We start from the raw sequence: 22,795 nt of genomic DNA, 5'->3' as shown, positions 1-22,795 counted from the left end.
AAAAAACTAGGGAAATTCTACATGGTGGCCTCAAGGTTCCATGTTTTCTATTTGGAAGACACTTTTTTTTTTGAGTTTTCTGTAGTGGCACTCTAGATTCATGAAACACCCTAAAGTGGCCTAATTGTCATTAAATCAACTAACCAACACTCAAATGGTTCATTATCTCACCTAATTTAGTAAAAAGACTAACCTACCCTCAAATGAATAATGATTAAAAAAACCCACCACCACCACCCAGCCTATTCCCCCTGCCAGCATCCCCGACCCCTCCCCTTTCCTACCGGCGACCGATCGACACCACAACCCTCCTCTACCCCCACCGGCGTTCGAAGACCCTCAATACCCTAATGCAGCCACATATGATTATCCATATTCAGCCTTTGAAAACCGAAACCCATGTTCAGCCTTAGCTTCGAAAATCAAAACCCATATTCTGCCTTCGAAAATCGAAAGCCCTGCTAGCCACCACCCTCGAAAACCTAACCTATCCGCTATTTGAAACTTAAAACCTGGATCAAAACCCTAAGCGGGTTTAATTTAGGGTGGTTTAGGGCTATAAGGCAGCGATTCTAGGTGGGTTTAGGTTTAGGGGGCAGCCGTTTCGTGGTGGTAGACAAGGGAGAGTGGGGTGTCGAGATGGGGTTTTTGTGGGTTAGGGTAGGGTCGCCGACTCGCCGGCGTAGGGGAGAGAGGTTGGGTGGCGGTTGTTAGAGGGGGAGGGGAATGGCTGAGAAAGGGTGGTATGTGGCTGGGTGGTGGTTTAGTTAAAAGAGGAGGGGCTGGTTAGTTTAATATAACTAAGGTTAACCATTTATCAATTAAAGTTAGCCATAAAGATAAAAAGAAGTCACTATACTTAATTATGTAAAACTAGAGTGACACTTAAGAGAGTTGGAAAAAAGTGTGTCTTTCAAATCGAAAACATAAAACTTTGAGGCCACCATATAGAATTTCCCAAAAAATATATATCAAAGTAATCTTCAAGTCTTCATTGTTGATGATGAATTAAAAAACACAAGACATGGATAGTTAGGGTAATAAACAGGGAAAATTGAAGTCAGTGAAATTTGAAAATGACTTCTTTTATTTTGTCATATCCAAATGACCCTAATCCAAATCCAAATTCATCATTTGAAATGAAATGCCTATATCCAAACAAGCTATAAATATGTTTGGTGCATAAAGAGGACCAAGCCTACAAAAAATAAAGACTAAACTACTACACGTGGAAAAGCCACTCCAACAACATTCTCCCAATAAAAGATCCCCTATTTTGATCGGAATAACATCGCAATAAGTCACCTTCTCTTGGACGACTCTTACATCAACTAACTTATTGGTTACCTTATTACCCTTCCTATAACAATGAACAATATGAGAAGTTAACACTAATTTAACTATTAATTAAACTCAACATCCATCAACATTGCATCCCATCAACATGATCTTGGGACTATACTAGGTAGTATGATACAATATTTTTTATACTTAGGCAGGTAGGGTGGTGAGCTGGTGACACATCAATTAATGAAAATACCAAATGATACTCTCACTTGCTTTCAACTGTCTTGAAGTTTTATTTGATTAGCTATCTCAAACCTTGTGAACTTGTGAAATTCCAAAAGCAATACTAATATTCAAAATTCCAAAACCCTGTTTTCCTTTGAGCTGAATGAAGCTGACGTGAACTGAATTGAATTTTAGAACATAATTTTGCAAAAACAAATAGGTAGATAGTGAAACATTGCAGGTAAACCTAGTACACCAATATAGCAATTAATGAAGGCAGCGAAGATAATACTCATATAAAACATTGAACGAGAAAAGACTGCACAACGCTAGAAGCAATGTCAACAGAGAACACTAATGATTGTCATTACCAAAGAGAAAAGGAAATGAGAGTTTTGTAAATTTACAGATATGTACACTTTTGTTTGAGACTTAAAAGGATAGCAAAGGTGATGAGAAAAATTGTGCACATAAGAGACACAATGCTACTAACCACCACCGCAGAAGTCTCTAGATGCTGCTGAGCCAAAATCACCCAAAATTTCAACAGCAACCGTCCCTACCGGAAGGCCAAATCTGGTCCATGATGACATGTTTAACTTAGGCCAAGTCCGACTGCAATTTTTATTTTTATTTTGTTTTTTTTTTTTTGGAATCATGAAAGAAACCTCAGTTAATTAACAAAATACAGAGTACTAGTATGTGAGAAAGTTCGCGCAAGCCAAAGAAAAAAGAATAAAAAGACCGATGAGCAACAAAGATGTAGCACTTACAAGAAATTAAGATTTTACTCGACTTCACTGCAATTTTGGAGAGAGTTAAATTCTACACAAGTTGTCAAAAGCCAGAGCTGCAAAAGACCAACTACCTCATTTTGACTTCTTGTTTGCCATTATTTTTTTAATCTGTTCTTCTTGTTTCTACGACAGAGTTAAACGAGTAATTTAAATATATGATCAGCTGAAGAAATAAAATAAGGCATAGTCCATAGAAATTTGTATACCTTGTACAACATCTTCCATGTTAATTCCGATCTTTCCTGAAGTAAGCGCCACTCAAGTGCCATTTCATATTCAATTGTATTTGGCTGAGCAGAATGTGAAGTAGATACGGCATCCCTCTGACAAAGGATTCAGATATAAAAATTGGTTAATAATTAAAAGAGTCAGAGCGAAAAGGAAATGAGAGTTATAACCAAGGTGAGTAGTGAGAAATGGGGAGACGGAAGGTCAAGTAAAAATTGATGCAATTGCAAAATCCACATTACCGTTTCCCGCTGCATTTGGTGTCTAAGTTTATCAACGATCAGGTGACCAGGAAACTGAGAAGGCTTTCCAGGAAAGCATATACCATTTCTACTGCCAACAAGAGGCCTGGAAGGAAAAGAAAAAAAACAGAAGAAGTTATGATCTGGCTATCAAAGGCATCAAATCAAGAGTTATAATACATGATATAACCCTATAACAAAAAGGGAATAACAGTTAAAAGCACATTTGAGATTTACAGGCAACTAGAAAGTATATATAACTCTTCAGCTATTCAAAGTTCCTGTAAATTGCTGCTAAAAGTAATTATTTCCAAAATCACAAAAGCAAATCCAACGGACGCTCAATAATATAAATCAAATGTAACATGCTACAGCTCATATAATTTTTTTTATTTTTAAAAAATGAATTTAAAAATTAATTTAATAAATCACTAAAATAACCTAGTATGAAAATCTAATATTTATGTTATCTTTATAAAGGCAAAAAAAAAAAAATTAAAAAAAAATTATGATAAACATTGTCGCATAAACAAAATAACAAAATAAAGGATTTATTTCCAAGCATAAACCCAACTATTTTTAGTTTTTAGAAACTGAATTAACGGAAAGTACTTACATAGTTTTCCTCTTTCTCACTCTTCAATCCTATACTACCACTTCACCCACTTCACATTAACTAATTAAGTACATCAAAAGCAGCAATCATACGTTGCTTTCTTAATCTTTTAATTCATATACAAAAAACAAAACAATGCTTTGCTTTTGTTTCCTTTGGCTTCATCTCCTCCTCCACTCCTCACTCTTCAAATTCAACATCTCGTTGCATTCATTCACATCCATTTTTTATTTCAAAAAAATCAGCTATAAAAAACACATTATTAAACCTTGCATTCTCTCTCCTACTTCACTTTAACAAGTCTTGTCATAGAGGACACAACTCATGTTCAGGTGTCCGAATATACTAAAAAAAACAGACACAATTATTCAGCGTGGCCAAGATGTATTGTCATGAGTCACGTGTCTTATGCACCAACATGCCTATTGTAGCATGTTCAAGTATCCTAGACTATAAATAAACACATAAATTGTATCAATTATAACACACCTTCCATTTGGGAGCATTAAGCACTCTTTGTCCAACCTTTTTATGATCTTCTCTGCTAAATCCCGTGTTTTAAAGATGACAAATGCTTGTCCTGCAATATTGTATTAAAAAAAACCTATAAATTGAGTTGAAAAAGGCTTCATCATAGGTAACATTCTTCACCATGAAAAATAATTTTAGATAATAGTAGTATTGACACACCGAAACGTCGACTAGATGTTGCAGTATGTTGAACCACCTTTGCGTTGCAACTTTCACCAAAACCATGCCAAACGATATTCTGCATACAATACAGTTCATAACTAAAGATTAAAAGAAATTATTATGGAGATACATGTATAAGAAATTCCAGCTACTTCCTACAAATCAATCTCCTTTCCTTTCCATTAAATGAACAAAAGTGCAAGCAAAATTGCACACAATTTTCGTAATCTCCCCCTCTAGCAATCTCTTGATCTATTATCCAAAAAAAAACAAATTGTTCATAAAGGAAAAGGTGTTAAAATCATCAACAATAAATCACCAAAACATTTTGATGTATGATGGCGAGATAGAAAAGAACTTAGTGGAGATGAAGATGATGAGTATGACGATGGTGATACAACATACTAGTGATTTAGTAAGCAACCTACAAAGTTAAAAAAAAATCTATGTTACTCGGACATGGATGCCTAACATGGGTACGTGTACAAGTGTCGTTAAAAAATGCCATGATTTTGGTGCATTATGAAGTTCCAAGTACACAACTGTCACTGGTTCTTGAGATAAAATAAAGAGTCCGAAAAACAAAAAAAAGAAATACTATGTTTGCCTTTCTCCAAACCTATTTATTTTATGGTAATTGTGTAACGGATTTTAATTTAATTCTTCATATTCTTGTCTTGTAACGACATTTTTGTAAAAAATTTAGATTCCTAATATCAATAAATGCAATAATAAAACTATTACCCCCTCCAGTCCCAATTTAATTTTGACATTTACTATAGAAAAAGTTTTAGGTAGCCTGGAATCAATTAATATTTATTTGATTTTTTTTTTCCTAAAAAATAAGATGTGAAAGAGAGTAGGACCCCAATATTTTAATGGCAACTAGATCTCAAATTTTGGATCTAGGTATCTGTTTCTAATGAATTGGACATGGATCCTTTTTTGAGATCTAGAGTCAATACAAATCCGTCCCTTAGATGTGTTTTTTATATTTTATTAAAATATTTTGTAAGATATTATTATTTAATTTGACTTTCTAATAAAAACTAAAAATAATTTAAGTGTTTCTTGTTTTGGTCATATTTAGCTAATTTGATTCTTTTGAAAATATTTAATTCCTAATTTTAAAACTTTTGTTTGTGTTATAAATAAACTAAATTAACATAAATATAAATTTTAAGATCGATTTAAATAAATATAAATATCTAAGATAATAATTTTTTAAAAACCGAAAAACAATTACATGCACATCTCAATCTGGATTAACATCTACAAAATGAATCGGGATCGAATTCGACCTATTGCCACCACTAGCTGAAGGAAAGATGAATTATAGCAATAATCCAAGTGTAAAAACTAAATTGAAACAATTTTTAAAAATAAAATGAAAACAAAAATGTAAATGCTAATACTAAGGGAGTATGTAAGATACACTTGTGCGCCACCACTTTTTGAAAACAAAGATGGGATAGGAATCATGGGATCGATTAGTTTGCATCTTTATGATACAAGTTGTAAAGAAGGTCGTTTAATAATGAAACAAAGAAGATGCATAATTCAATCCTTTAAGGTGCAATGAATAAAATAGTCACGTCAAAATCAACTTCTTGTCAAAATACTCTACCTCAACGTCGGAGGAGGTGAAGGTTGGATCCAAATTTTGAAGTAGAACAAGTCTTCCCTGATCATGGGCATCTTTCATCCTTTCTTCCCAAGGCTGAAAAGCATATACATTTTGCAATATATATTTTGTCAAATCATTAGAATATGATCATATAGAGGTAAGAACATTGACTCGTCAAAGAGTTAGAAAGTGAAAAGTACATATTTATAAATTTTGGATTCCAAACTTCCTACCAACTAAAGTCTAAATTAATATACAAGAGTTATTCCCATGTATTATTAAAGATTCTTTTTACATACGAGGATTTGATATTAATAATGAGACTAGAATCACACTTCTCTTTGGGCCATAAATGGACAAGACCATCCAGGCCCATGAGTGAACACTTCATAGCCTAGCCACTACCACTACCACCTCCCTTCCCTCCCTTCCCCCCCCCCCACACACATACTCTAAGGGATATAGGATACATCCCTCAATCCTTTATATTGGTTACAATTTGATTTACGGTCTCATAAATATTTTTACCACAAACATATGCAATCATATGTGACTATATATTATAAAAAATTGATATTTTGAAAATCATTTCAAATCGAATCTAACAAAATCCTACATGATATAATTTGACGTTTATAATAGTTAGTTTTGAAACAAAAAAATAAAATAAAAACAATAAAAATAAAATAAAATAAAATAAATCAAAGGGAGGATGTACTATTTTTCATTAGCATGGTAACCTTGTCTGTCTCCGTTTATTGGGTTGGGCCTCGTACGTTCAAATCATAATACTCATATGATGCATATGCACTCAAGAAGCAAATAGGGAGAAGATCAATCAGAATTTAGTTTTTCAATTTCTCTCTTATCTTCTCTTTACTTTATCAATTTTCACAAATAGAATTCCTTATCTCTATACCGACATTTAAAGAACCTCCTCTTTTCCTACAGCCAATGCAAATAAAACAAATGACCACAAGGGTTTCTCTTTCAATCTATATTATTCATTTGGACAATTACATGGCGCCTTTTAACTTTCTAATATCATTCTTATTAGTGAGCAAATTTTCCTTATTGTATTCTTTCCCTTTTCAACCTATTACACTTTCGAACTATCTCTTACTCATTGCTAGTGATACTTCCACTATTATTTTTTTTTCCTTTTAAGGGGATTTTTATACTTCCACTCAAAACCTATTTATGTAAAAACCATCTCCACATCTTGCTGAAAAGTGACCCCTAGTTGCATTGACTTAGGGTTAGGGGTAAACATAGTTACCACTAAGTGCCAACCAGTATAGAGAGAATAAAAAATCAGCAATGAATGAACCAATGTTACATGGAACGCGGGATGTTCCGAAACTTGGTACGGGTGCGGGAACGTGGAACGTGGAACGTAGCCTTTAGAATTCCCGGAACGTATGGTCATTTGTTTTATAAGTGCTTTGTAATTTATAATTTTATAATTGATACTCCACTATTTACCATAAATTAATTATATATACATTAAAAAAAAAAAAAAAGCAGATAAAGCTGGAAATTGCATTTAATGTATTGCTCAATTCCCATGGCTATACGACTGTAGGCCCTGTAGCACAGTACAAAAAAGAGTTACTGTGTACTTGTGTAGACAATTAAAAAAGAAAAAAATAATAAGAAGAGAAGGGGACATTAGGACATAGGGGTCCACAATCTTTATTAGACTTGTTTTCTTATCAGTTATTAGTCTTATCACTCTTCCATTCCACGATTCTTCATCTCCTTCCTCCATTGATGAAACCTTGAAAGTCTTTTAAACTTCCAATTATACCCGAAATTATAAACAAATGACAACCCAATTGTCACTCTTAGACTACAACTTAGATCGTACTACAACTGGGTTCTCCGTCGTCGATGAACTAGATCGCGAACCACCGCGAACTGGAACGCATCGGTACCGCATTTGGGTACGGACGTTCCGGTACGGGGAACGCGCTATTGTCCCGCGTTCCGGGTAACTGGAATGAACAGAGAAAAAACATATACCTAGTCTAGTTTCTTTAGAAAAAACTCAATTAAAGAGTGCCAATAGGATTAATATATACTAGTTTTGTGCCCCGTGCGATGCCCGGGTTGTTTATTGAAGATAAATTTTTAATCTATATGTCAAATTTTTAAATATATCATTGATACAAAATTAGTTAGGAATTGATGTGCTTTATGACGATTTGCTATATTTTATCAAAAAATTTATAACAAAATTATAATTCAATTTGTACCTCAGAAATATTGGTATTTCATTGAAAATAAATTCTAAATTAACAATTTTATCCTAAAATTATACGAATTATCGAAATAAAATTTTAAATTAACTTTTTAATCTTATGAAGTCTATTTAAATTTATCCAACGTGGCGCGACACTTGGCGAAAAGTTAAAACGCCAAGTGTCGATGCCTCGTAACCTGGCTAAAAGTTTAGCTTTATATATTAGTTATATGATTATATACTAATAATTGTAAAAATCGAAGTAATAATTCAAACAATAATTTTCAGATCATACACAGAAGCTACCAAAATTTTCACACTCGTACAAGTAACAACTACTACCTCTGGTTCAATTTACTCGCAACAAAGGAATATTTTATGTCTCACAAATAATACCCCTTTGTTGCGAGTAAATTGAACCAGAGGTAGTATATAGAAAGACATGTAATTATTAAAAAAATGAACAAAAAGAATATTGGTATGATTCTATCAAAAACCGCTTCGTGTTATTTACAAGAACAAACACATTTCTTCTAACCCTCCCACCCCCAACCTAAGACCAAATCCTTATCTGTGTTCATTCTATTTAGTTTACTACTCCCTTCGTCCCATAATACTTGGGACATTGGGGTAGACACTTAGTTCAAGAAAACTACAAGTGAGTCTATTTAAAACATTTATTATTTGTATTTTTATATTACAAGAAAAAAAAAAGTGGGGTGGGAGTGGGACTGTGGGGAAATATTTTTTTAGAAGTAGTCCCATTCTATATTTAGTAACGTATCATGTATTGTAGGACAGAGGAAAATGGGAATTGTGTCAAGTATTATGGGGTATTATGGGGGACGGAGGAAGTAGTTCACAAAAACAAGTTACCATGCACATTATTAAATTCAATAATATTGCACCTAATAATACATAGTTTATTGACACTCGCATGTAACCAAACACTTCTTCCATTGACATGTTTTGGCTTTTGCCACTATTCACATACGTTTCTTCTGATTTCATTTTGTGATTTATCCCAAAGAAAAAACATAGTCAAGTGGGGTCTAATCTGATTTGTCTGAACAGATATTATCAAAATATATGAATATATTATTATTTGAAGTTATGAATTGGCAAATGCGTCTAAATAAAATGTGTCAACTAATATGAAACGAAAAAAGTATACACTTATTTATTTTAAAATGTTTAAATATAGTTCTGCAAGTATACAAGTATTTCAAAAACTGAGGGAAATTAGCAAAACAACAAAAAATTATAATAAATGCCACAATTAAGCTTGAAGAAGAATACTTACACTTGCTGTGAACCATTTACTCCGGTCCTGTATAAATAAGAAAGAGGCATAAGATAACATCAGCACACTTAGCCAAGGGGTATCAATATAGAGATCTATAGAAAAAGCAAAAATGTCATCATAAACAAAGAATCATCAATTGAAACACAATTACTAAATTAGAAGTATCTTAATTGTAATGATCCAAGATTATAACTCTAAGACCCATAATGGAAGGTAGTCCTTTAATGGGCCCACATAAAGACCAACTTAAGCTTAAAGAAAAAAAGGTTTGTTGCTAAAGTAGAAGCATTAAACTCTTATAAGTTGCTCACCATCTAATGTGGGACATTACACTTGATGTGTCTCAAAGCGCCATAGCTCAAACAATGTGATGTGCTCATTAAAACCTCATAGTTTTTTTTTAGTTAAAAAAACACATCTTTACATTTGTGGCTCACCTAAGATCTTAGACAATTTATAATAATTGTTTTAATTTCATAGAGAATTATAGAGCAGCGTTGCAGATAGAACGAAGTGCAGAACAAAAAAGTCTTTGAAAAAAACTAGCTGATAATTATTTAATACAGTTTTCGAGATCATACTATGCTATGAAATAATATACTATATTAAACGTACAGATATTTTATCTTCAATGTCATAATTACTTAAAACAATTGGTTATTCTTATGTCAATAAAGTAGTACTCTATTTGATTAGGCTAGGGTGACAAAAATTGGGAAAGTGTGTTTCTTTAGGGAAAAGAAGACGACGATATAAGTAAATTAGATTCCTCCACAACTCTCAAACAGAAGCTCTAACTCCTAGTACAACATGCGAACAACGCAAATTTATAGTAAGCTAATATATTCACAAAATCACATCACTCAGACGACCAATATCCTTTCGACCATCATATCTTGATGCCTTGATTTTCTAATATAGGGTTCTTGTAGCTCTTGATTTTTTTTATGCAAGTTTTCCCATGTCAAAGCTCGCCACAAAAGGCAAACAACAAATCCACACCATAGGGGTGTCAATGTGCCGAGTCGAGTCCATGCCCATCTCGACATTGGTGGGCTCAAACTTGGCTCGAGCTAGATGAAGCTAGATTTTGAGCTCATAGCTCCTAGACTTGGCTCAGCTTGATCTTAGGCTTGAATAAAAATATTTGATCTACTCTCATACCTATTTTTATAATTTATTTTAGTAGATAACAGACTCCCTAAAATAAGGCCTTCATATATGACAAAAATCCCTTGTTGTCAATATATTATCTTAGATTATAAATTGTTTTATAAAAAAAGATATTGATACAAAAAAATTCAAGCTTGTTCACGAGTTTGGCTCAAGCTTGGCTTATTAAGATCTTGAGCTAAACCCAAACTCGAGTCAGGCCGAGAATCGAGAAGTCACAGGCTCAGCTTATCAAAACCCTTATCCACACCATTCTACTAAAAAGTACAAAAGCCCAAAGTTGGCTTGTTAAGATCTTGAGCTGAAACCAAACTTGTCGCTGGAGGCAAACTTTGACCAAGCAGGTGTTGTCTGACTCTACTCAGCTCACTAACACCCCTATCAACACCATTCTCATCATATATACAAAAGCCCAATAGCATGTTAATTTGGAAAAATTAGGTAGCATACTAGAATATTGAGGATTGGAGCACACAACCTGAATCGAAGTTTACGAGTGGTAAAGGAATATTAAGTTACCCCTATTCTCATTATATGATTCCTAATTATTCCATTCTTTCACTCTTATTACACTATTTCTCACCATTCTATTCTTTCATTCTCATTATGACTACCTTTCCAAAAAAAAAAAAAAAAAAAAAAGAACCTATGTCACCCCGAGGAATATGACACTATGTTTTAGAACATGTGTATCGGAACAACTAAGCACTTTTGGGCTAATTAAACATATTTAGGTAGCGAATAGGGTTAAAGGTATCTTACATATTAAGATCATTCTCTCTATCTATTTTGATTTCTCTCTCTTTTCTTTTCTATTCATGTGGTTTGACTCAATGGGTCTAGAATGTATGCTTTAAGGTTTGACCACAACTAGGTATTTAAAACATTGGATTCTCTTTGGGTTAATGAGACAATTTTTAATTATTATCTTACTCATAATATTTGTGCTTTTGTCTAATCTTATTTTGCACTCCCTTTGGTTTTTTTTTTAAGTGCCCCATTACCAAAAGTGGAAACCCCAATCATATTATACTTCCTCCGTTTCTCATATTTGACACAATTCTTTAGTCACGTTTGCCAATGCACGACTTCAACCGTTGATATCTTTAATTACCTAAAAGCAAAAATTATAAAAAGTTGATATTTTGAAAAAATATCCCGCGACAGATCTAACAAGGCCCCAGATGATTATATTTTTATTACATATAAATAACAAAACACAGTTGAAGAGAGGTGTGTGAACAGTGCTAAAGTCAAAACGTGTCAGCTAAAAAAAACGGAGGTGTTATATCATTTCTCTCTCTTCCTTTTAACCCTACTATCATTATATAATATTTTCTCCTCATCACATTATTTCTAGTGGTACCATTCATATTTTTCTTGCTTTTTCAAAAAAAATTGTTCCTAACCATATCTACTCACACTATTTTATTCTTTTGCCTTAATCTATGTGCCCAAGGGTATGGGGCACTTAAAAAAATAAAGGGAGTAAATAAAAATGGGTTTGTCTACCTTAGCCTTACTCGAACTGAGAATTAGTAGCACTCACTTTGATCAACAACATTTTAAATAAGATAGTTGATTTAAACATCTTAAAATGTGATAGTTGGTAGTTAAGCGCATTGTTAGTGGGTAGTGGGTCATCTCCTTTTTGAATGATATAAATGAACTTTGTTTTTAAAGCAAAGTAGTAAGCAAAGTGATGCCAAATTATAATGTTAGTGGGTAAGGGGTCATATTGTTGGACGAAGTAACTAATCTAGCTCAATGACACTTCTTTCCCATCTCTAAGACAAACTACTCTAGGATACATACTGTTAACGAATGAAGACATATTTAGAAACCTTAAAATCATATTTTTGCAATTATGCTACAATCATCACTTTGACAAATATCCATACGTTTCAGAATCATGCTCTAAGAGCACAAAGGTTCATCTAATAAAGAGTAATCTTACTAAAGCGTGCAAGGAAAATGAACATAGAAGAACTACATTGATTTTTGGATATGGAATGGGACAAAGAAAAAGAAAACCAATTATAAATAATGATGTAAGGTAAGAGAAGTAAAAATATTCTACGCACGAGAGAAAACTTACAGGTGGTCGTTGAGTGACTTCCTTAACACAATCATAAGCTTCCTCATCTATAGGCTTCTTAATGAGTGCTTTACGCAAATTATCATTGGATTTATCCTCTACCATGCTATTGGACTTCAGCTTTTTTGAAAGGCCATTACTTGTACCAGCTATTTTCCTACTAAATTTGCCTTTATTATCAGTTTCAGCATCGCCATTAGAAGATTGTGAAGCCTTATTAGCTGAAATGTAAAGAGCAGCAGACCCCTCCTTATCTTTGGATTGTTTGGCAGACACGTCAAGCAGCTTGTCATCAGATTTTCCTTCTGACTTGAGCTTTTTAGAAAGGCCATTGCTCATACCATTGGATTCTTTGATCAGCCTGCCTCTCTTATTAGAATCTATACGAACAGCAGAATGAGAGCCCTTGTTGATCACAACAGTGGCAGATTTTGGAGTGCTAGTCCCACCATTGCCACTTGATAGCAGATCAGTGCCATCAATCTTGATTTTTTTGAATGGCTTGTCATCAGAGTGATCAGACTTTACTTCTGCACCAGCAACAATAGCCTGGTGATTGTCCTTCACTAGTTTGGATTTTTTGTTTTCAGCAGCAGCAACAAGTGGAACCACACCTTTCTCATTCACGTCATTTTTCTTGGAATCCGGTGCTCTTAATCTTTTTTGCCCACTAGAAGCCAAGGCTGCTTCAGTAACAGGCAAAACCACACGACCAAGACCATCAGGTACATCAGCATTGCCATCTCCTTTCGAACCTTTATCATCATAATTTTCATCCTCATCTACTCCTTTAAGATCTTTATTGACCAGCACTTTCTTCCTCCCCGCGACTAAATCGGAATTATCAAGTTCATCAACATCAGTGTTTCTTACATGATGACATTTTGACTTATCCAGTAAACTTTTTGCCTCTTGTTTATCTTTCATCAATAGAGAGCCTTTACTGGCATCACGCTCCATAGTACCATCAGCCCCAAGAATATATTTATGAGAAATCAATGATTCCTCTAAACCCACAGCGGTATTCTCACTATCTACCACACAAAGATCAAGGGGCTGGAAATCATTTTTGTTTAATAACAAATTGACTGTGACAGACAAGCGACAGAAAAAGTGTCAAGAAACATAGAATTTCTCACGAGGAAAAAATAAATAAATAAATAAAACTGCTAGGCACAAGAACACACCCTCAGTCATGGCTATTTTTTCACCCAGTGTATCCGAAACGGTATGATTTTGGACATCAAATGTGCGATAAAATACATGATGCGCCATCTTAAGTTCTTGAGCTGAGGGTTGCCGATTTCTCTCGTCTTTGGAAATGCAAACAACATTGCACTTCCCAGCAATTGCTTCCTGAATTGACAAGAGCAGAATCAGCATCTACGACCAATTGAAAGTGGCCAACCAAGTTTAACATGTGATCTTAATACTTAATGGGATCCCGGAGAATATGCATATAATTTAAGCACATCCAAAGGATCGACTTAGGGCCAAAAAAGCGTAATATTCAAGCATCACACGCTTCCCGTACTTAGATTGCATTGGTTTCCCCTAAACCGCGATGCAAGAACATAATGAAATCCAAATAATAGACATTTATCGTTTGATCTTGAATTAGGTAATATCCAACCATTAAAGTTGAGTTCACACAAAATACAAACACAAAAGAAGGCAAACCTTCCCCTCATGTAGTTTTCCATCTTGGAAAAATAATACTCCCTCAGTTCCAAATTTTTAGTCCCATTTTCTACTTCGGGCTTTTCAAAAAGATAGTCTCACTATCTATTTTAATCCTCACATGTCCTTATTTTCTCATATTATCCTCATTTTGATGGTCCCGTGCAACTATGTTGCTTGAACTTGGGTATCCATGTCCGACACGCATACATGTCCAAGTATCTAGCTCGGTTATTTTATTAATTAAGATGAAGTGTCTAACTGCGCCCTACCCATGTCCGATGTATGATGTACAAGTGTCAAGGGTCCAACACGGATACTTGAGGTGAGATAAAAAGTCTCGTTAACATAGCTATGTTAAACTTTAATGGTCCCAATAAAAAAAAATGGTCCCGATGTACTGGCCACAACGTATTATATTTCAAAAAAAAAAAGATGATCTCAAAATGTACTTTATTTCAAGAATATCTCTGTTTTTAATTTACGTAAACGATTCTTAATGGGACTAAACTGTGTTACATGGACTCGGGAACGGGTGTCGGACACGGACACATGTCCAAGTGTCCAATCCGTCGAGTTCCAAAATTTTTGGACACGGGGACTCTGTCCGAATTTGCACACAGGTACGGGGACACATCAATACGTTACTTAAAGTTATATACTACCTCCGATTCAAATTACTCGCAACTTTGGAATATTTTATATCTCACAAATAATACCCCAAAGTTGCGAATAATTTGGACCGGAGGTAGTATAAAATTATATATTACAAAAGTTTTAAGTTATTCATTACATCCACCCCTATTTTTTTAAATTTTAATTCTTTACTAGGTATATTCTCCATTAAATAGCAGTCTTCTTCTCTCCATCTTCTCTATATCAATGGTGATTTTTGAAAAAGATGTGTTTTTCTTTCATGTTTCTCCTCTTTTTTCCTCTCCACTCTTAATGGAAGTGTCGATTGCACGATGAACTGTCGAACACATGTCCCGCATCCGTGTTTGTGTCCTACCGTGTCAACTCGAACACTTCGCTATTTTAGCCGTGTTCGATTAACATAGGGACTAACACTATGAAACGAAGGGAGTATACGTTGTAAATTTGAAATAAAATAAATTTTCCAACTAATCAAAATGGCGTCATCGAGCAAGAAAGAAATAAGAAATTTCCCACCTTACTAAAGTTGAAGTGAGACGAAGAGCAAGAAAGATTTTTTTTTTTTTATATTAGTGAAGAGATATAAGAGTAACACCTTGTTTCAAAAAAAATATATATAAGAGTAACACCAAGGGGGTGTCACCTATACAAAGGGAAAAAATCTCATGTGCTTAAATAAAGGAACGAAACCAAGAGTAATGAATATCTAAATTTTGACTCCCTTGGACAAAAAGTCTTTAAAAAAGGGCAGATATAACCTTGTACTTTAACCCTGTCGACGGAATAGTAATTAGTACTCCCTCCGCTTCAAAAAGATCTTCTCACTTTCTATTTTGTGTGTTTCAAAATGATCTTGTCAATTTCTATTTAAATTCCTCACTTATCCTCATTATATCCCATATTACCCTCATTTTAATGGTCTCAATCCCAAAATAAATGATCTCAATGTACTTTATTCCAAAATAATAAGTGGTCTCAATGTACTTTATTCCAAATAAAGGATGGTCCTATTGTATTTGAATTGTCTAAATGTACTTTCTTTCAAGATTTTTCCCTTGCTTTAATTTACACAAAAGATTCCAAGTGAGAAAATCAATTTGAAACGGAGGGGATAATTTTCTACAATTCACCCTTCATCTTATGTGAAGAAAATTACTAAGGAGAGGTGACCAGCAATTAGGACTTTAGGAGTGGTAATTTTAATCAACGGTCGTGTTAGATTTCGATTTTATTTCAAGTTGTACCCAAAAAACTATTTTTAAATAGTGTAGAACCTAATATCATTACAAAATATGATAATGGGAATTGTTTATGTTCATTGCATACGGGTTCTCTTGTTGACTTCAAGTTGAGCTAAGCCAAGAATAGCCCACCTAAAATATAAGGCTTTCAAAACCACTTTGTAAAATGAAAAATGAATATTAAAAAGATTCACTTTGAAAAAAGCGAGAATTGAGAAAATCGATCAAGAACTTAATTAACTCAACCCCCTTAAATCAAAATGTGATCGACTAATCACATAACCCAATCACAAGCACAATCCAACTTCTGACATTTGAATCTACACAAACCATACTACCAAATGTTATGCGTGAGTGGTAAATACATGTCATTGCATTTAAGGTTGTGTACAATTCTCATTAAGAAATACATTCATCATCATCTCCGGTAGGATTTGTACAGAGTCCTCCATGTTTCTTTCGGTGCGCAAAAGCCACAATAGCTCCAAAAGCATGTTGTGAGCCTCAACCTCCACATCATTCTCCATAAAAAAACAACTACTTAACCACCGAAGAAAACAAAAACCAAGATCGAATTAAAAAGCCTCAACCTCTCATCTTTCCATCATCCTTAGAGATAGACATAACCATTACTCGAGTGAAGTGCTTTAGTTTTAGAAGGCATGCCAAAGACACAAGGTCCATGGCATGGATCCAAGGTGAAGCCACACAACTCTCGTAGGAGATGCACACTTGTTTCCAAAGATTCTTATAAACAAATTTATCATAATTTCTACTTTCCAAAAACATGCCACAATCATAAATAATTAATAAATAAAACCACTATTATGGAAAGCATAAGTTAGGAAGGGGGTGGGGGTGGGGGTGGAGGGCTATTGGCAAATATCTAAATTTTCATTTTTATAAATACTACTTAACATTATGATGGATCTAACAAGACCCCAATTGAATATTTTTTTTCTCATAAATAAACGTACAAATTCAAATCAAGTCAAATAAACCAATCACACCTAATAAAATTGTGGTGAAGAAAACATAGCCTAATAGTGAAGTGATAATTACGAGAGCTCGGTATTGAAAATTTAAAACAAAAGAAAGATAAAAGAGGAGATGTGTGTCATGTGTCATTAGTCATGGTTGTCAAGATTACACATAATTGCGGGGGTCAAGAGGGGACATGACGTATTCACCTAGAGACACAACAAATGAAAAAAGGTGCAAATTTTCTCTCCCCTTTAAAATTAGGTAAGGTAAGGTGGGGCTTTCACGCTACACATCTATGTCACATTTAACTTCTTTAAACCAAAAGAACAAAACAAACAATGGAGAGAGAGAATGGGAGGTGTCACATGTTCATAATTGTCACATTAATCCCTAAAGGCATCACCTGTGACCTAGGTGACAAAAATAAGGAAAGAAAAGCTTTATAATTAGGTTACTATAATTTGGTAAACTTATAGAGAGGTGTGGATGGGGTAGATGTCCTGTTACTTTAGCTATGTCAAGTTTAAGAGAGAGTACCAAAAAAAGAGAAGGGGGGTGGGTTGGAAGGTGCTTATTGTCATTGCTAACAGGTTGTCACATTAATTCCTTAAAAGGGAAATAGAGGGACATCACCTATTCACTAAGCTTACTAAGAATAGGGAAATAAAAAGGGTGCCACCTATCTTTTTTCTTTGTAATTGAGTAAGAACTTATACACGGGTGCGGTTGGGGCTAAAGCATAGGGAAGTCATATTCACACATTAGCCTTTTCTCACATTAAAATTCCCCTCTCTCTTGATTAGAGCAACCACTACAACCATAAAAACAATCCAAATGGCAATCAGGCACTTTACGACTCACCAAAAGTAGCCTTGCGGCAAATCTCAGCGTCCTTGTTGTAGATCATTGCACCTTCTGCTTTTTAAAACTATTTCAAGCGCCATTTTTGTTACTTATAGCATCATCATTATTGGTAACCTTACTTTGTGGAGGACATATAAAATACCAAATTCCAATATTACCAACCTATATATATTGGAGCACTTTTTTTTTGAAAAAAAAGTAACAGCATAAAATGCACAAAAAACTTAAGCATCACCTGAATGAAAGTAAGAAGCATCACCTAGATTTTCCTTTATCCTAGGCTAGTGATTCCCCCATGCAAGACTTAGGTGAGTTGCCTTCACCATGTGAACATGATACTAGATAACCTCCTCTAGTACTAAAGCCAATTTTATACTTGGAAAGAATTTGTTCTTTTAAAGTAATAGCTTTCATGTCATCATTATCAATAATGGAAAAATGAATTCGCTATATCACATAAATTTTTGGGATGTGTCTTGGTTGCATTTCTTAATTAGTTTTGTAAGATGTACATGGGAAATCAAGAGTACTAGAGCAATTGGGACAAAGAACATATATTTATGGAATGCTACTTCAATGGCAATTTTGTGGTGCAATTAGTTTAAAAGGAATCAAAATCTTCTATATCATGGGACTTGCTTTTGGGAAAAAAAAAAAAAAAAAAAAAAAAAAAAAAAAAACTAATTTAGATTCCTTGAGGGTAACACAACACCTAAGGCAATTTTAATCATAAGTTTGAACCATTGAAGCCATGGATCATATGGTATCCAACTAGCTTTGGGAATAGGCATTAAAACCTATTCATGGATATCAATAGAATTAAGTAGCTTATAATAAACATGGTAAAACAAAATCGGCAATCTCATGAAAATGACCCACATCAATGATCAAAATCTGTATAAATTTGAAAACTAGAAAATTAGTAATTTTATACTTCGTAGATAAAAATTAAAAAAAAAATAAGAGAAAAATTGAGGAACATAGTGGAGTACTAATGTAGGCCACATGTGCATAGATGCTGGTACTAGCACACACTTCTTTTTTGTTTTTTTTATGTAGTTTCAACTCATGAATCATGATAAAGGTTTCCTAATGTAATTTTTTCCCCTTAAAAATTATTACTACCACCTTCACATATTTTGAGCTGAATTATTGTAGATTGTATATTAAAAATAAATTAAAAAAACAAAAACAAAAATAGGTTTTTAAAAGATGAGTGAGTGTGAGAAAAAAAAATGGATAAAGTAAGAAATGAGTAACAAAAAGGTGTAGGTATAAGAAAAAAGTAATAAAGTAACAAAGAAACTGTGTAAAAAGTGAAAATATTGCAGGCCACAAGATGCAAGTTAATAAAAAGGGTTTGCAAAAAGTTATGCAAGTTAATAAAAAGGGTTTGCAAAAAGTTAAACAAAGTAAAGTGAGTAGGACCAAAAAAATAGAGGTAGTATAGGAAGCCCTTAGGACTATGTATAAGAAGCTTAAAGAGGAAATATTGAGGATAAATTAACATTAATTACACCAATTTGCACATGATTTTGTCGTGAATTCCCAATTATTTCCATTTTAGGTAGTATATTTAATGCTTATATATAGCCCTAAGGGCTACATATATCATTACCCTATATATATATATATAGAAAAAATTGCTGACAAGGGTGAGTTTGTGGTGGTTAAATCATTAAAGCAAGAGTTTGTGGTGGTTTGTAAGGGAACTACAATAATGGTAATAGTGGAAGTGATCTAAAGGAAAAGGTAAGGCGATTGGTTTTAAAGGAAATGAGGAATTTAGGGAATCACAAACCACATAATTGGATGGATCAACTTAAGTGAAAGTAAGTAAATAAAAATCTTCTTGAAGTCCCTCTAGTCCTCAATGCCCTACCCATTTTCAATGGTTCAAGTAAGAAGAAATTCAAGGGCAAAAGACCTAGGCATTTCCACTTTTTAGAGACGAAAGAAAGACTAAGGTATAAAACTACAAATTATGGGTTTAAGTAGGTCCAATACACCACCGAGGGTGAGGGTGAGGGTGAGGGTTAGGGTTAGGGTGGGGGTGGGATAAGATAGAGAAAGAAAATTGCCAAAAATAATCACCAAATTAATGTAAATGGTGAGAGGAACAACAAGAAACAAAGGGAGAATTTAAAAAAAAAAAATGATGGTTATTTTGTGAAAAAAAAATAAAAATTACTACCTCTGTTAAGTTTTATTTGCAACTTTTACTATATTTGGATGCTTAGTATTATTTGCAACTTTCGCAAATCTTTCCCTTTTTAGTAAGTTTTTTTTTGCTGGAAATGTCAATATTGCCCTTATTTTAAAAATTAAACATTCACTTAAATGATTAATTACATTGCACTAACAACTTAATCTAGATCTAACAACTCCCAACTTGGCTCTTTCTCTCTCCTCTCAATTGCAACCTCCATTGATTTCGATGATCCGGCAAGCACTAGCAGCAACGTCGTCGTGGCTATGGTGGTTTTCCGGCAAGACTCCGATCCACATCCACATGTTGTTTTCGTGGAATAGATGATTTTCGTGGGTTTGTGGGTATTCTGGGTTTAAGGGTTTCAGTGGATTTGTGGGTTTCAGTGGATTTGTGGGTGGTTTCGGTGATATATGTCGGGTTTGTGGGTGGTTTCGATTATTTTAGGTTGGTTTATGGGCGGTTTCAGTGATTTTCGTGGGTTTTATGGGTGGTGTCGATAGTGTTGGTGTTGATGGGTTGTCTAGATTTAGGTGGTGTCAGGGGTTTCACTAGTGTCCATCGGTGGTCTAGGCCGGGTTTAGGATGTTTCGGCGGTGTCAGTTATGGTGTGGTGGTCTGGGTTTGGGAGTTTCAGCAGTGTCGGTGGTTGTGGTGGCGTGGGTTCGGGAGTTTCGTCAGTGTCGGTGGTTGTGGTGGTCTGGGTTTTGGTGGTTGTGGTGGTCTGGGTTTGGGAGTTTTGGTGGTTGTGGTGCCTGGGTTTGGGAGTTTCGGCAATGGTGTTGGTAGTTTGGGTTTAAGGGGGTGTCGGTGGTGGTGGCTGGTGTGGTTTAGGTGGTTTCGGTGGTGGTGGCCTCGTCACCAGTGGCTTGGGTAGTTTACTAATCATGTTTAATTTATCACTTTCCTCCATAATTACAAACCCTTTCATTCCAAAATCACCATTTTGAAATTTTGACTTGGGATCCGTGTTGCACCTCAAATTTGCAAATAAAACTTAACGGAGGTAGTACAATATATAATCCCTAAATATGACTTTCTACTTACACTAGTCTATTTTGAACACAATAATCGTTGAGCTACAATATACTATCGCATAATATACTCTCACATAAAGGGAAAATTGCTTGATTAACATGAAGCCCTATAAACCACATTAGAGATCTCCAATTGTTCACAAACATGATTTTCGGCAAACTTTCAATTCAAAAACTACGAATATATAACAAAATAAAGTAAAAGACATGAGAAGAGTCTTGATAATATTACCAAGGGATTAATATTTGCCAAGCCTTTGCCATCACCACTCGCTAGAAATAGCTCATTTTCCATCACATTCTCACCGTTAAGATAATTTGATATTTCCCAAGGGTAGAAAAACCAAAGTACTTTAACCTTTTTTGCATTAGTAATTGTATGTTCCCAAATTTTGATAAGCTTACCGACATAAGGTTTTTCTTCACCTTCTTTAAACAGATATACGGAATCGTAGAGAAAGTATTCCACACCATCGTACGTAAAAGAGTCATAGAATCGCACCTCCTTCTTTTGGCCACCACGCCCTCTCTTTATACCCCAAGCGAAATCGATATCACCAATTTCATTACCTTTTGCTTCAGACATTGTGAATATTCGTTGTCTGCATCAGAATTGAAGTACCGTGATTAAAAAAACTTGATTTTATTATCAAATTTCATAGTTTAATCCTAACATTAAAGGGTTATGCAATACATTAGCAACCAAATTTGATTCAATCATCGAATTAGGCTCATAATTTTAGGGATTTCAATTATCGAATTAGGCTCAGAATTTTCTTTTCTAACAACATAATTCGCTGGTTATGATCATTAATAATCTTAGTAATTAGAACCAATAGTTGAGATTTTCGAACCCTAACAATAATATTAAAATGATTAAAATTAGATGAAAGATGAACCCTAGATTGTGAAATTAAAATGATGATTACAAAAAAAGAAAGAACAAGTTACCTCAGAAGCTGCTGAAAAAGTGAAGTGCGCTTCAATGGAGAATGTTGAGTGCGCTACAATGGAGAACTGAGAGATGGAGGCCTGGAGGGGAGCAGGAGGAGGTTTCTTTTCACTTATTGATAGTTAGAGCATTTGAATGCAATGGGTTTAGAGCCCCAATAAAAGTCCTTACCTGCTCCAGTTATGAGTGGATTGATCCGTTTATTAAATACGGAGTTACGGACTGTGGCGGGTTTTTATGGAGTCATTCAACGATAGAAACTTAATGGGACGTAGGCACGTAGAAGATGGAGGGACTAAAATCAAAGAGGAAAATAAAAAAGGTTAAATTTAAGAGGGGAGATGAAGATGAAGTGTTTAACGAAAGAGTTAAGAAAAAAACTGTATAATTAAAAATAAAAAATGTAAAACGACATGTGACACATTGAGTTGAATAAGAAGATAGGAAAGTGTAATAGAATGATGACATATGTCTTTTTTGGTTTGCATTTTTAAATACTAAGTATAGATATAGATTGACACGTATTTCTTTTTAAAAAGAATGTTTTAGTTCGACACATTTTTTATTTGGGTAAGTTTTATACCTTACTTTTTAATTGTATCCCGCTTGCTTTTATCATTCTCTCACTTTCTCT

General features: G+C 34.2%; 1 protein-coding gene across 2 annotated transcripts; it reads right to left on the bottom strand.

The window, feature by feature from the left end:
- Positions 1–1,842: 1,842 nt before the first annotated feature.
- Positions 1,843–22,355, bottom strand: LOC110716738 (protein ANTI-SILENCING 1-like). Of its 2 annotated transcripts, none has more exons than XM_021895370.1 (13): positions 22,161–22,355; positions 21,442–21,811; positions 13,725–13,893; positions 12,538–13,625; positions 9,264–9,290; positions 5,716–5,808; positions 4,086–4,164; positions 3,885–3,975; positions 2,780–2,885; positions 2,516–2,632; positions 2,381–2,432; positions 2,286–2,312; positions 1,843–2,127 (listed from the first exon to the last, which is right to left on the bottom strand). In XM_021895370.1, the coding sequence occupies exons 2-11, from the start codon at positions 21,793–21,795 to the stop codon at positions 2,382–2,384; spliced, it is 2,175 nt and encodes a 724-aa protein (XP_021751062.1). In that variant the 5' UTR covers positions 21,796–21,811; positions 22,161–22,355; the 3' UTR covers positions 1,843–2,127; positions 2,286–2,312; position 2,381. The 2 variants fall into 2 exon arrangements, with proteins under 2 accessions (XP_021751062.1, XP_021751063.1); XM_021895371.1 differs by having other exon boundaries at positions 1,843–2,088.
- Positions 22,356–22,795: the final 440 nt, after the last annotated feature.

This window comes from Chenopodium quinoa, unplaced genomic scaffold, assembly GCF_001683475.1.
Source record: "Chenopodium quinoa cultivar QQ74 unplaced genomic scaffold, ASM168347v1, whole genome shotgun sequence".
Taxonomy (NCBI): Eukaryota; Viridiplantae; Streptophyta; class Magnoliopsida; order Caryophyllales; family Amaranthaceae; genus Chenopodium; species Chenopodium quinoa.
This window is presented reverse-complemented; position numbering and strand designations above follow the sequence as displayed.